Genomic DNA, 16,143 nt, shown 5'->3' on the forward strand with positions numbered 1-16,143 from the left:
AGCGCAAACTCTATCTAATTGGAGGCTTTTTTGTGAGCACCAGTTAAGGACACACTCATTTTTTGCAGGCACAGGATATTAAGTGATTTTCCAAGAATCACGGGATGCTGAGTGGACACCGAGATTTGATTCTGGTTCCCCAGACCTGAAGTCAGCAGGTCTGGCCACATCCTCTCCCTATTCATGGTTAGTAGTTGGTTCCGTTGTAGGCGGTGTTAACAGGAGAAATGGGATGGTGCAAGCTGCCTCCTGACAAGAGCCCAGCACTTATTATTACTATTTGCAAATTAACCACTGCTTAAATTAGAAGCAAAATAAGCTCACAATTCCCAGCAAGAGAAGTGCAGTCCAAAAAAATCTCAATGATGGAGAAAGTGGAGAGAAAAAATGAGTAAACACTAAGACTCCACACACTAAGAAAAAAACAAATCAGTGAATGAACTATAAAACGACCCTCAACCACAGCCCGATTGATATATAACCCAAGCCAAACCCGAAAGCCAATAACTAAGTCCGAAAGAAGGTTTCAGTAAGGGAAAAAGAATGAAACCAATGGCGCAGCAAATATCTGACAGGGCAACAATCTTATGGGAGAAAGGATCAAATCTTTAAGGTGCTGGGATAAGAGAGGCTGACCTCTAGTAGGCATTGGGTAAAATTGATGTGGCTATGCTAGGGTTTAATGTATTCCTAAAATGTGTGCCTTTAGAGCTAGGTGACCGAGTAATAGGTGGATTACAACACATACAACAGAAAAAAGGAAGCACTTGCCTGGTTGTTTTTGACGGGGTTTGGGAAGATTGCCTACGCAGGTGTGGGGGCACATGAGGACGTTGCAGGGATGAAGCGCCCCATCCAGGAAGCGCTGTTTAGTTTCAGAGATATGGATGCCACCAAGGGGAGCCTTTGGCAGGGTGTTGGCAGGTACCAGAGCCAGGCAGTACACACCCACCTGGTGAATGCTGTCTATAGCCTGCCGAATAGAAGACTATTAGTCATCACCAATGTAACGTTCACAAATTAGTAACCAGCATTCATCACCTCCTTAATCATCACCACTTTAATATTCTTCAATTATCCGAACTATGAAATTTTCTCCAGTCCTACCCCCACACACTTCATTACTCCCTGGAAGCTTTCACTCCTTTGACCCTTGCCCACATCATCTTTCTCAACCTTGCTCCCTTCCCCCAATTTACCCTCTCCCAATCTTTCCCCTCCAACATCACGCAGTCATCTCCAATCAGTTAAGACATGGCCAAACTCATGAGCCTATCAACTATTCCTTTCAATGACTGCGATGAACACGTTTAATATCTATACACACAAGTTTTAGTTATTATTTTATTTTTGCTTTCTTCATACAGACATCTATTTGGAAAACCATAGAGCATTTTATCTTGAATTTAGATATAGAGAAATGCAAACTATATATTGCCATGCATGTAATGTTGCATGCAACTACAAATAGTAAATGCACAAATTTGTCAGTTTCAGTTGTCAACTGTATTTTATGATAACATGGTATTAATAGAGGCAACACGCTTAATGGTTTACAAACAATGCCCTAATAATTTTGCTACCTGCAAGGCACATATTTCAGTGATTACATGGTTTCACTTGTGGTCATGCAAAAAACATCTAGCCTCCTTGCACTTACTGGAGAAACATCATGGTGGATCAATAACTTATTGTGGGAGTTGGAGGATTACCTAGGTATATCATCACACTGGTTATGCTCAGGTGGTGGGCTTGAAAAAATGGTCAGTAAATGCAATCCTTCAGCACAGAACATGTCATCTCTTCTCTATTCTGAATCCAAGAAATAATGCTTACCGAAAATGTCAAGATATGCCCATGCAGGACAAATTTAAGCCACAGAGACCCTCCTGGCAAATGCTGATGTTGAACACTTCGCTATGGAGAAGTGAGCGCATATTCTCCCGCTGGTCCTTTTAGGTAGGGCATAACATATTTTGATACACAAGATTGCACCAGATGGAAAGGGGTCCCCACCTTGGGCAGAAAAGCCACTAAAGTCCTCAGGACCAGGAACACAGAGAGAGTTGAAAAAGGTCTACATACAGTGCGTAACATGTAAAATAATGAGTGTTAATGCTCAGGGCTCTGCTCAGAAGTTAGCAGACATGCAATTGAATGTCAGTGAGCCGAATACCAAGGCTGGGTAGTCGTAAATCACACCTCATGCCTCTTTACTCCACTATCAGACACTCCCTACCCCTTTATCTCACTCTTGAAGGTTCCTGTTCTCTTCCTTTTGATGGTTTTTCAATCCTTCTCTTATGGCGTCTTTCCGCTTTGTGTGTTTTTCCCTTCTCTTGCATTTGTTTTGTATTATGCAGAAAAATAAGTGGGAGTTACCAAAAATAAGTGCTGGTGGCCATCACTGGCAAGCCCCAGCTCAAATTAAGTGTGGTCTATGTACCACAAATTCCTTAGCTAGACAACAACAATGCCAACAGTGTGGGCTTTATCCTGGTATAGCTTCCTCAAGACCCAAGGAATCAAGAGTATGGGAGGAAATACGAGAGCCCGTTGGCTGTTCAGCGGAGGGTTTATGATGGGCTTATCTTTTTCTTTCCTTTTCTAAAGGGGGGGGTGGGGGTAGGTAGGTGGTGGGATCGGAAGAAGGTTGGTAGGTCGCTAAATGTGGATATTGCTGGGGCACTTTTCACTGTTAGAACAGGTGAATGTACACAATTATCAGTGAAGGTCAGTGGAGGCACAGTGGTTTGCATGGGAGCGCGGGGCGGATGGGGTGTGGAGACTGGTAAAATGGTCTCAATAGCCTCCTGGAATATAAAAGGCATGAATTCGCCCCTTAAAAGGCAAAAAGTTTGGAAATACCTTTCAGACCACCAGTTTGAAGTGGTCGCGCTGCAGGAAACTCACCTAAAAAAAACAGAAGAGATGCGTCTCCGCCACAAAAGCTATCCACTAGTATATTGATAATCTGCTAATTCCAAACAAAAGGGTGTTGCCTTTTTGTTTCACAGCTCGACGAAGTTTCAAACTGAGGCTAGTAAATCAGATCGGGAGGGCAGATAGATCAAGGTAAAGGGGAATCAGAGGCAGACTCTGTACGTTCAGATCCGTATATGTCCCCAATACAGGTCAAAATGTATTGTTTACCTCACTTCTCGATCGAATAGGCGGGTTTGCGGAGGATCCAGCGATACTCATGAGCGACTTTAACTTGACTTGGCAAGCTGACATGGATAGTACACACACTCAGAGGGCGACTACAAGCCTCTTTTCTAAAGGGAACAAGCAGAAAATGCAAGCACTGGGCCTACAGGATGCATGGCAAGCAATCTCTCTCATTACCAAAGATTATACCTTCTTCTCAAAAGTAAATGCGACTTACTCTAGGCTGGATCATATTTTTAAAAGCCAATCCCTTAAAGGCTCTTTAGAAGCTGCGAAGATACTCCCCATCACGATTTCAGACCACAGTTTGGTAACTATCAGTCTGTCATGGGGACATGGCAAGGCGCCCTCTCGTAGATGGTACTTCCCAGTTTCAGTGACAAGGATCAGGCTCATAAGAGACGAGTTGCGAAACTTCATCTCGGAATTCTTTGAGCTTAATCTTCCCCAGCCTACTTCAGCTCAGAATAATTGGAATGCATTCAAAGCAGTCCTCAGGGGTAAATGTATAGAACTAAACTCCACCCTTAACAAGCGGAGGGCTGCGGAAAGACTAACATTGGAGGAGGTACTGGAGAAAGTGGAAAGGGACCATAAGAAAACACCTTCACAAATCCTGAAGTGGCAACTCGCAGCATTGAAGGGGAAAATTAAGCTATTTACACAAACAGGGCAGAATACACACTGCTAAGGCTCCAGCAAGCATCCTATTCGCAGGGAGGTAAAGTAGGAACTCATCTAGCAAGGCAACTGCACGAGAAAATGGAACACGAGTACATAGGAGGTATTCAGGATAGGGACGGCACTGTAACCCATGAAGATGACATCAAAGCGCACATTTTTGAGGGGTTCTATAGGGACTTATACACAGGCACTCAACCGGATATTATTCAACAACAACAATACTTATAGGCTAAATGGACTTATCACTGAGGAGGAAGTGAGGACAGCCATTTCTAAACTCAAGCTACACAAATCACCAGGGCCTGACAGGCTCATGGCTCAATTTTATAAAATATTTGCAGCGGAAATTACACCACACCTCACCCGGTTATTCAATGCAATAGTGGAAGTAGTAACAGTCTCTAACTCCATGGCTGAGGTTGATCTCGGTGATTCCCAAACCAGGGAAGGATCCACATAACTATGCGTCTTACCGTCCTATTGCATTATTAAACCTTGATGCTAAACCGTACTCTGCCATACTAGCTGCGAGACTAGACACATTAATGCCCTAACTAATCCACCCTGATCAATCTGGCTTCATAAAAGGTAAGCAAATGCACGATAACATCCGTAGGACCATTCATTTGATCGAAAAAACGACCAAATTCAAAATCCCGGCGCTATTGGTGGGCCTCGACGCAGAGAAGGCCTTTGACAGGATGGATTGGTCTTTCCTATTTCTAACCATGCAGAGAGTTGGATTTGGGGAAAAGCTTCATTAACATGGTTCGGCCGAACTATAGGCATCCACAATCGAGTGTACAGGTCAATGGGTCGCAGTCGCCCCAATTCACATTGAGCAGGGGTATGCGACAGGGGTGCCCACTGTTCTCTTTATTGTTAGCTTTGAGCATTGAGTCTCTGGCAGTGCAGTGATATTTTAATGACGCTTACTGCCCCATGCCCAATATTACAGGCTCTACGGACAGAATAAGATAAATTTAAAGAAGTGGTGGGCTTTAAGGTAAACACGTCCAAATCCTTCATAGTGAATCTTACGGTTCCAGACGGGGAAGTCCGGCAACTTCAGGGTCAGTCCGCCTTTCAATGGGTCAAATGCCCTATCCAGTATCTAGGGATTCCCCTTACCCCGAGGGAGGAGGACCTCTACAAGTCCAACTATCCCTCGATGCTGACCCAACTACAACAAGACCTCAAATGCTGGAAGCCACTATTCATCTCTTGGTTAGGACAGATAAACACTGTTAAAATGAAGCTGCTCCCAAAATTACTCTACTTGTTCCAGGCCCTCCCGTAGACCTAGACAGAGAGCTACTCCCTAAGCTGCGGTCCCTAATCACCAAATTCATATGGCAAGGGGAGAGAGCACGCTTGGCGTTCCAAGTTTTAAGATGGATAGGGCGATAATGGGCAGGACGATTTGGGATATTCCTTGGAGATCAAAAAAAGATAGACCGTCAATACATTAGCACCCCTACGCGCACGACGCTCAGTGTTTGGGACATCATGAGGGAAGGAGGGTTGGCATCCTTTCCTTCACCATATACCTTTATCCACTTCAACCCCGACTTTCCACCAGCTTTGCAAGATGGTCCATTTGGCACCTGGCGTGAGGGAGGATGTTTGATGGTGTCAGACCTGTTCCACAACTTCAATGTAGTCACGTTCGAAAGTTGCCAAAGAGACTTCCAGGTCCAAGCAGCAAGCACTTTCATTATCTCCAACTCAAACATTGATTGGGTCTTCCAGCCCCGGATACGGGTGGCTGCTACTAGAGAACACACCCTGATAGAGCGTTGGGTCCAGAAGGCTAGCTCCATGAAGGGAGCGATCTCTTTTCTGTATGGCCTACTCTTGTCGGCACCACAAGCCCACTACATGTCCTTCTGGGAACAAATAATTAGAGGTCTCAGAAGAGGAGTGGAGGCATTTTTTGGTCAGATATAACCAAATTCAATCATTCAGTGAGTCTCAGAGAGGTCCATTACAAGACCCTATTTGATTGGTACCTTTACCCCACTAAACTTAAAAAGATATTCCCAAACTCTTCTGATCTCTGTTGGCGCGATTGCGGACTTCTTGGAGATTTTCCTCACATATGGTGGGACTGCCTGACTATCCGCCCTTTCTGGGAGGTGATCCTCTCTCACATCAAGACGATCCTTAATTACCCCATACCGACTTCCATCGAGGAAGCCCTTCTAGCCATCAGAGATCCGGGAAGCCCTTGTAGGCATCAGAGATCCGGGATTAGAGCATCAGTCACGAGCGGATAAGGCAATCCCATGGGCTTGCATAGGGGGGGCCAAAACAACGATAGCGGCAGCCTGGGAAAAAAAGGGAAACTCCAGCAGTGTCACTATGGCACTCTCAGCTTTGGAGAATCATCACAATGGAAAGATTAGCAGACATTTTTAGGGATGATTATAAAAATCTTGAGTATCGATGGGGCCCGCCGGTTTCCTTCCTCTCGAGTGGTCTTCCATTAGCGGTCTGCCCACCTTCCATAAGAGCACCACATATTTTCCAGCCCTAAGTGGAGATCTCTCCCTGGGTGAACTCCCATATACAAAATAAGACCTGATGGCCCGGCAAGTCCAACAGGGGGCAAGGCCCTATGCTATACTGCAAGACCCACTACCCAAAGACTTTTAGAGAGACGTTCCACCACCAGGGGAGGGTAAGGTGAGGGGGATGTGTTTATATTACAGTTGGGAGGGGTTTCTTTTTTTACTTGTTTTGGGTTCATAGGTTAAAAAGGGCATGACTCAAAGCAAGAGAGAGAGCGGAGAGGACATCGCTTGTACAGAAAATTAATACGAATTAGATGTAAATGTTGACCGATGGCCGTTACTTGCTTCATGCTCTTATTACTCTGTACAATGCTAAGTTCAAGTCATGCTAAATAAAGTTTTGAAAAGAAAAAGGCAGAATAGACAAACAGATGTATACACAACACACACAATGGGAGAAGACACTGTCAGGACGAGGTGGTATTACGGGACAGAGGAAAAGTTAAATTGTAAAAAAATACTGCACATTACATTATTCAACGAAAGCACAACTATCAGAAGCCCATTATAAGCCAGATGTGAAGTAATGCATGCTACCTGTAGGACTCTGCTCATCCACTGGAAGCTGTCCTCCTCCGAGGCATCAGGCCGTTGCTCTGCCACCAGCACAATCCTCTCATCATGTAGCACAGACACAGAAAATACAGCTATTCTGCAACAAAAATAGAAGATGTTAGAAAATAATCTAAAGATAGTCTTTTTCCCTAATGTATCTAAATGAAGTGACACTATATCAATGTATTGTTGTCTGCTTGAAAGTATTTTTTCACAGCAGAAATTAGAAGCAGACCTTGCATGAATTTCATATAAATAGAGTCAACATGAAAGGCACAAATCCTGTCAGATTCCATGGTCACCACAGTTGCAACTCTCATTTCCACCACTTTTCTATGCCCCAGGAGCAACTGTTTGGCGAGCCAGTTTGCTTTTAGTCATCAAAATGTTTCCAGGGAACAGGAGGGTTGTTAGATATGAGCCTTTTTAATTTGTCCTTTTGTTTTCTTGCAGGTCACTGCGGGGTTCTGTCTTTCTTTGCACCTTCACTTTTAGCGAGTGCATCTTAGCATGCGGTCCCATCAGTGAGGCACCTGCAAAGTGTTAATGTAATATCTGGTAATCTGAGAAGTCCTAGCTCGAGAAAGACTCCATGACTAAGCGGACAGTGGTACAAAGCAACAACCCACTATGTGCGAACGCACTCACATGCATGCAATCTCTATGCACAAATAACAATCTTCTAAAAGAAGGAAGCACACACACTCATTGGGCAACAGACAACCAACATGTACACTATTTATAAATGGTTCATTTGAATTTCTTACAGCTAAGTTCAGAGGACAAGGTAACAGAGTGTATAAGGGAGACTGGTGATTCAGGAAATAAAGTAGAATTAAAAACAATTCTTAACTTTTTGGTGGTGAGAAACTGCACCAAGAAAGGGCAGAGTATACATGGTAGTTCCAGCTTCAGGGGTCCAACACTATGCTGGTCATCCCCTTTCCAAATGACCAAAATAAAAGGCTCTTTTATACCAGTTAATCATAAAACAGAACTCTGAGAACATGGGACACAGTTTTAGTGTTCCTTTCAGTGCTATAGATCTCTCATGCCAACGCATGTAATTAATGTCATATGTGAGGCACTCAATGCCAAAGTGATTTCACAGGAAGTAAGCCAAAACAGGAGTTGACCACATTTCAAGGCACTGTGAAAGGTTTGATTAATATGCACTTAAAAAAGGTAAAAACAATAAATCTGCAAATAGCTCACCTTCCCCGGTAGACAAACTTCATAGGTTCCACCGCGAGTGCAGTGGCCACGACATCGTCAGCATTGTGTTTGCGCCCATTTACTAGCATCAGACCATCAATCTTCCCCACGACGAATACCAAATGGTCCTGAACACAAAGACTAAGAATGTTAGAACAATATCATCCAATATGGAACCCTTGATACATAAGAGAACAGTGACACCTGATAGCATAAAAAATGTTACAAGTAACAAAAACCCTGAACACCGACACCACCAACAGTCCAGAGAGAATCTCTTCGTGCAACACAAAAGTAAAGGAAACAATATTCAAGGAATAAAGCAAAAGAAAATGATAGCAACATAGGTTCTTGAAACCCCATGATTTTCAAAAGAGATCATCCAAAACAGTGTGAACCAAAAAACAACATGTTCATCCGATGAAGCACCTCAACGCACCACAGCAGGTTAATATGTTGCACACCAACAACATTCAACAAAGAACCTTTTCACCAAACACCATCAAAACAGAAATTTGAAAGACAAATTTCAACAAAGAATCTTGATATACACAAGGTCATTCTGACATCAAACAAAATCCAACACATAATCTAAACATGTGTCACAGAATTGATACATTTCTATAGTATCCAACATAGAACCAGTCCAACAACACCTAACAAAACCTACGAACACTCTCAAAAATGATGTACCATGTACAGGGCATGCCGCCAATAATATTCTATAGAGAACCTGGACACTAAAAAGTAGACTTACATACACAATGACAAAGCAAAAGAGACTGACTCTCACTAGAATGAAACTTTTGGTGCCCAGCTGTATCCAACACAGAACGTGAATACTTAACATACTGATGCCAAGAAACCCAAACAACATTTACAGGTTGCACACAACTTCAATAATGAATGACTTGTCACAGGGATGCTTGAGTGCAAATAGTTCGGGGAAAAGGAGGTGTGGCTTTCACTACTCTGTTCTTGGCAGAGTGCCTGTACATCACCATCCTTTCTCACCAAGAAGGCTTTGGTCTCAAAGATGCACATTATGAGAAAGCCCATGATTTAGAACAGAGCATAATTTCTAGCACATGTTTAAAAGAAAATTCACAAAACTCCAAATGGTCAAAGCTGAATAAGCTACAGTGAGTGCTTGACATGAAAACACACTCAAAAATGGGCAGCACAACAACTGTATGTTGAAGATCTGGCACAGAAGCTAAAACCCAATGGCATAATGTAAAGAACATGACAAAGTGTAGCTTAAAGACTCAATATGTTATTTTACTTTGTTTAACACCCCATGCAGTTGAATAACTGCTTAATGGATAGAACAACAACAAAGCAATGCTTGAGAGAGTTTTGTTGGATGCACCCAATACAATGCAAGGGAGAAGATCAACACCCAGTGACATAGCACACACAAATTGGACGGTCATGATTCTGAAAGCAAAACCATGTGACGCACAGCAGAGCTCAGACAAAATGAAACAACCTTCAGAATCCAAATAGTAAGTAACATTCATGAGCAGTCCTTCACACTCAACGACAAAGAACACAGAAAACTCAACTCCCAGCAGAGTTCACTTAAAAAAGTTAACACCACCAACTTCAGCATATAAATATTCACCTTTGAACATGGCATCCAATCACAAAAAGAACAAAATTCAGACACCCTAAATGCACTGTTGTATCCCAACAACCAATGGCTGCTCCAGTTGACAGCACTTATTGGGTGAACAAACACTGTAAAGATTAGTTCAAACAGGGTAGAAGATTTTTTTATAAGATATCTACAAAGCAGTGAGTGTCTAACTCTAAGGATCACATGTTTTCTGGACACATGTTTAAGTTACCACAAACCGAGACTGCCCTGGAAGCTGTACACTTGCTGTCAACAATGGAAAAACAATATTTGCTTACTGGTCCGATGAAGCCTAACAATCCTGTTCTTGTAAACTGGAAGTCTGACACAGGGAGTCCTTCAGCAGTTACTGGAATGGTCTACAAAAAAAAAAAATTACAAGATTAAGAAATTAATCCTTCCCACAAACAGTGATCAGGCCCAAGCCTAGAGCATTCACACAGGATACTACCCCATAATCACTGACTACACCCAAGCTCAAAGAAATGTTATCACACAGAGTAAGCAATATAACTATGTTATCATTGCTCAGCGAGGGTCTGGCGAGGGACAGGTCCTGGTAGCGCGACTACTTGGATCGGTTGAGTGTATGAAAAGCTGTCAGTTTTGTGGGAATGAGCGCTAAAGTGAAATAGGGCCATGCTGGTATGAGCCTGGTTGAGGGAAGCAGGAGTGGAGATGACTGTACACTTTCTTTTTGAAGGGACAGGGGAATCATTTTCTGGTGCAGATGATGTGGGAATGTTTACTAACACACGTATGAGCACATGTTGAGCAGGCAAGAAAAAGACAGTGAGAGGGGTTGTGTAATATGGTATCACATATGGAAATTATGTCACAAGGATTTTAGTGTCTAAGAGCCGAGAAGGAGGGAGTATTGTTAAGTGAATGATATGAGACTAGTTGGAAACGGAGCACATGCCAATTATTTTTAGGTTTAATGTAAAATCTTAAAGCATTTTGAAGTGAGTCTGTTAATTAGCAGGTGAGCAAAGGCCAGGTTGAAGCTACAGTCTTTTGCTTGGGAAGAACCCAAACCTACCTGTCAAATGAGGTACAACGTTTAAGGACATTCTATACTGTTGTAGTTTGGGGTTGAAGATTTTGGTTCTAGTACTATCTCTCCCGCAATACTATTGTTCCATATCTACCTCCACAAAGTAGCATTTATCTGCTGCAATGTAACCCTTGTGACAGAAAGGACTGCTTCTGAAGGATGTCCGTTCTGTTGGATGACCTTTGAGTACTGATCAGGAAGTTCTCACCATGGGACTTTATGAATCTGTTACATAATTTCCTTAAGAGCATCATTGTACTTTTTATCAAAAAAGGTTTCACTACCAATGGAAGACTGTGCCAAATATACCACAACAGTGGGCATGTAATGCAGGAAGAAATTCAGAAACCCTTATATGGAACGGGCCCTTGAGTTCTGTTCACATGGCCAGCTGCCTAACAGTTGTTTTTGGCATGTCAAATCCTGTTTATTAATAGTGATGTTTACAATGGTCCGCTCTACCAGCAAGAATACATTTCCCCTTTTCTTGTTACCTCAGATTCATCCCAATGACTGCTATCATGTTTAACCAACACCACTGTAGAGTGGTCAGTCTTCATGTTGTAAACTGCAGTGGAACGACCTATTCTAGCTAGGGTATCTCGATTATTCTCTATCCTTTTCACAGGCCATCCGTGGTAGGCCAAAAGTGAAAAAGCTTCCTTCCAGCCATAATGACAATATCAGAACCTGTCTGTGTGTGCCATCTTCTTATGTAGAAGGACTCCTGTGGGTCCGGATGATATTTGTCTCTACCAGATGATTAACTGGTGGTTTAACTAGCCAAACAGCACAATGTATTGGAAAAAGTCTGTTTCATAACCACTGCCAGGATGAGATGATAAATCGGTTGAGCCAAAGTACTAATGGGAAGGCTTTGAACCCATCCTCCTCTTCCCATGTAATAGGAAACCTGTTACATTATAGATATGCAGGTGACCCTGTGATTTCCTTTTTCAGCACTAGCACCTATGTGATACAGTGCGTCCCAAATGTTAGATTCTGATTTGTTTTCAAGAGAGATGGAACCCTAGGTATAACAAATGAACATCTGGCCGTCTAGGCTTCTTCTCTGGACATTTATATCAGTAAAGTTATAGTTATAGTGAAGTATACCATTTTTGGACCAATTGTAGCTTTAGTAAAAGTTCACTGGACTCTAGGTCAGATCCTAGAGAACTAAAATCAGAAATAGTCTGCCCAAATGGAAAAATAAGACTTCATTATTCGGAGAACTCAGGAAAAGGCTGTGTCTAGACACCTACACATTTTATGGGAGGTCAGAGGACTCTGCCAGCCTTCAGAAAATTGAGATTCATCCAGGAATGGCCACAGAGCTTGTTATTACCTCTCTGCTGGACGAACTTAGGATGCTGATTGATGCTGGTTCGTGTCAGACCCTGATATTGTTAGATCTGTCACATCTAAAAAGGCTGGCAGATAAGAATATAGGAGGAAACAGTTAAGTGGGTATCCCTATTTATTGAAAACAGGTAGCCAACAGTGCAACTGCATAGCTTTGATTCCACATTCAGGTTAGTAATATGTAGAGTGACTCGGATTTTGTTCTCTCTCCACTGCTGTTTAACACTTAGAGAATACCTGTGGCTGATCTTCTATAGGGAAATTTATTTTCCTTCTCCATGTACAAAGATGACGGGGACACTGTTGGACATCAAAGGGAGGGACGGTTTCCTTGAAAACATTTCTTGTGTGAACTGCTTGAAGTTCAACCAGAACAAAACAGATTTTTATGACCCATATAGCTTCAATAGCATATATCAGGAGTGGACTACCTTGCTATGTGGGAGCATGGCCAGTTAAAGTAGTTCGAAATGTCTGCGTTTTATTTGACACAAAACTGACATTAGCGTATCAGTTCTCTGAGTCTAAAAATTATTTCTATTTATTGGAGAGTCATTCACAGAATTAACTTCCTTCCAGGAGCTTTCCACACAAAATCATAGCAATGAGTGCTCTAATTTAGTACCAGATTGACTTCTGTAACTCAGTATATCCTGGTCTACCTACTCTCAGTTAGGAAGAGGATTTGATTTAAAATTGTATGATTCCTCCACTGGAAATACTTTATGACTCTCCCTACTTTTTCCTCAGATTGATTTTGGCATTATGTTCCTCTGAGATCACTGCCCTTCTCTGTAAGCAATATTCTTGTGACTCCGAATTCGAAATATGCCAAATAAAGCAGCCGCTAATGTGGGGTTCAGGCTGTAAAGGGTTGTAACTCTCTGCCCCTGCAACTCAGACATATTACTAATCATCTAACTTCAAGAGATGCACTAAAACCTGGCTTCCCTACATGATCATTTAAAAACTTTCTTTCACTATTATTTGGGCCTCAGTCTGGTTCAATGTTCTATAACATCAATTTGCATGTTCATCAATGTGCATATCTGCTCTTTACAAGTGCACTTAAAATCTACAATCTACTGATTGGTTCAGGCTTCAAATTACGTTTAATAACTGTGCATTCTCGTCATGACTTCGCAATGGCCCTACAATGCTTAGGCTTTTTGGAACCAGTGACTGACTGTAGATATCAATCAATCAAATAACTTCATTCTGAATCTTTTTGTCGATCCATAAAAGTACATAAATTAAGAGGAAAAAAAAGACAAAACATCATATAATAAAACATGATACCATACATTAACAGTTCTAAAACGCATTTAATATGTTGTTAAAACTCAATTAGTAAAAACATCCTACTTTTCTCAGAATTAAAATGATCACCCTAGAGCAGAGGTCTTCAAACTTTTTGATGCGGAGACCCCCCTGTCAGAAAATATTAGGCGTAAGTACCCCCAACAACCCGCCCCCCCCTCCGAATTTTTTTTCGAGAACTTGGTCCTGCTCAGCATTGCCAACTATCCAGCGGTGGCCGGCTCAGGTTAGCGCTACCTGCACAAAAACAATCCTGAGAGGGGGTTTCCTCTTTCCATGTGTGCAGCACACATGGAAAGAGAAAAAAACCAGAAGAAATGAAAACATTTCTCCTCGTTACACCTGCTGTGGGGAGGCATAAGATTTTGGTGCTGCCCCAGGTTAACATGGTTTTCAAATCTGGTGCAGCGTCAAAAACCATGGGTGTGGCATGGGAACACCCACGCAATGTCTATGGAATGCCAACTAGATAGAGTAAGGCAATGCGTCAACTTGTGCTGCTTTGTCTTACTCCACATCTATGAGGCCATGCAAAGCCACACAGGGTGACTTTGCCTCGCCTCATAGATATGATCGAGACGCTTGTGCCGCCGAAGCTTCAACCAATGTGACGCTTTGGCGGCGCAAGCCTCTCATAAATCAGCCCCAAAATACTAGGTTAGTTTTTAGGTCTTTCATTATCAGGCAGCTACATATAGAATAATTGGTAGCTTAAATGAAAAATAAATTAAAAAGTTGTTCAATTAATCAATCAGGGGTTTATAAAGCGCACTGCTCACCGTGCGGGTCTCAAAGCGCAGGGGGGGGGTATTGGGTCGGGGCAGCTCCGGATTAATTGAAAAGCCATTTCTTGAGGCTCCTCCTGAAGGTGTGCAGAGTGGGGGAGCGTCGGAGGTTGACTGGGAGCTCATTCCAGGCCTTTGCTGCGACGTAGGAGAAGGCTTTTCCGCCTGCACTAGTTCTGTGGATGCGTGGGGTCTCTGCCAGGGAGATGACGGCGGAGGTTGCTTTGGGTACGTGGAAGGAGACTCTTTCGTTGAGGTATTTGGGTCCGATGTTGTGGAGGGCTTTGTAGGCGTGGGTGAGTAGCTTGAAGGTTATCCTCTTATTGATGGGGTGCCAGTGGAGGACTCGTAGGTGCGGGGTCGTGTGTTCGTGTTGTGGGGTTTCGAGGACGAGTCTGGCTGCGGATTTCTGGATGGTTTGGAGCTTGTATAGCAGGGTTTTGCGGATTCAGGCCTAGAAGGCGTTGCTGTAGTCCAGTCTGCTAGTTACGAGTGCGTGGGTGACGGTCTTCCTGCATTCGTGGGGGATCCACTTGAAGGTCTTGTAGAGGGAGTTGAAGCAGGTTGAGGCGACGGCGTTGATCTGGTGGGTCATGGTGAGGCAAGAGTCTTGAATGATGCAGAGGTTCCGGGCATGGTCCATCGGGGTGGGGGGGTTTCGGAGGGCAGGGGGCCACCAGGAACTGTCCCATGCCATGGGGGAGGGTCTAAGGACGAGGACCTCGGTTTTCTCCGAGTTCATTTTTAGGCAGCTGTCGCTCATCCAGGCTGCAACTTCTTTCATTCATTCTTGGAAGCGGAGTCTGGTGTCTTCGGGGTTCTTAGTGAGAGAGAGGAGGAGCTGGGTGTCGCCGGCGTAGGATACCGGTCCGTCGGGTCGGCCAAGCGTTTCTTGAGCAGGAGCTTGACTTCTGCCTGCTTCCAGTTGTCGGGGAAGATGCCGGATTCGAGGGAGGCATTGATGGACCGGCCAAGTTTGGGAGCTATGGTGGCAGCAGCTCTGTGGTAGATGTGCGGTGGGCAGGGGTGCAAGGGGGCTCCTGAGTGGGTGTTCTTCATGGTCTTGGTGGTGTCTTCAGTGGTGGCAGTTTTCCAGGTGGTGATGATCGACCGGTTGTTGTTAGTGGAAATGGGGGTTGTGTCTAGAGTCTGTTCGCTGAAGTTGTTGTAGATGGCCTTGATATTCAAGTGGAAGTAGGAGATAAGCTTGTTGCATAGGTCCTGGGATGGAATGACGTCTGTGGCTTCACTGGGGGGTTTGGTGAATTGCTGTATGACGTTGAAGAGTTCTTTTGCGTTACTTGCGCTGGAGGTGATTATGTTATTGACGAAGGTCCCCATAGTAGCTCTTATGTGCTGGTGGTATTCATTCATGGCGTTCCTGTAGTTGTTCAGGTCTTTGGTGGTTTTCTTGTTCAGCCAGAGTTTCTAGAGGCGTCAGCAGGAACGCCTGGATTTTTGGAGGTCGTGGTGAACCAGGCGGCCTCCAGGGGGTTTTGATTGACCAGGTGGCGGAGGGGTGGGAGTTGTCAGCGCAGCTGGAGATGCAGCGGAGTAGTTCTTTGACAGCAGAGTTGGCGTCAGTAGTGGTGGAGGGGGGGGTATGGAGGAGGGTGGTGCGGAGGTGTTTCTCTGTGATCTTGCTCCAGTTCCTTCGGGGCAGGTTTGGGTGCGGTGTTGGTGTTGAAGGTGAAGTGTAAGCATTGGTGGTCTGTCCAGAGGGGCTGCATGGTGTGGCTTAAGTGGATGTTAGTCCCTCCTGTGAAGATGGGG

General features: G+C 43.8%; 1 protein-coding gene across 2 annotated transcripts in view; it reads right to left on the reverse strand.

The window, feature by feature from the left end:
* Nucleotides 1–16,143, reverse strand: part of DIP2A (DIP2 acetate--CoA ligase A) — a 784,944-nt gene that overhangs the window by 206,480 nt on the left and 562,321 nt on the right. For both annotated transcript variants that reach the window (XM_078681430.1, XM_078681429.1), the window contains 4 exons: nucleotides 10,122–10,202; nucleotides 8,202–8,329; nucleotides 6,969–7,083; nucleotides 772–973 (listed from right to left, as the gene is read on the reverse strand). In XM_078681430.1, coding sequence (XP_078537556.1) covers nucleotides 772–973; nucleotides 6,969–7,083; nucleotides 8,202–8,329; nucleotides 10,122–10,202 — 526 coding nt within the window. The remainder of the gene's footprint in view (nucleotides 1–771; nucleotides 974–6,968; nucleotides 7,084–8,201; nucleotides 8,330–10,121; nucleotides 10,203–16,143) is intronic.

Source organism: Lissotriton helveticus, chromosome 3_1, assembly GCF_964261635.1.
Source record: "Lissotriton helveticus chromosome 3_1, aLisHel1.1, whole genome shotgun sequence".
Classification (NCBI taxonomy): Eukaryota; Metazoa; Chordata; class Amphibia; order Caudata; family Salamandridae; genus Lissotriton; species Lissotriton helveticus.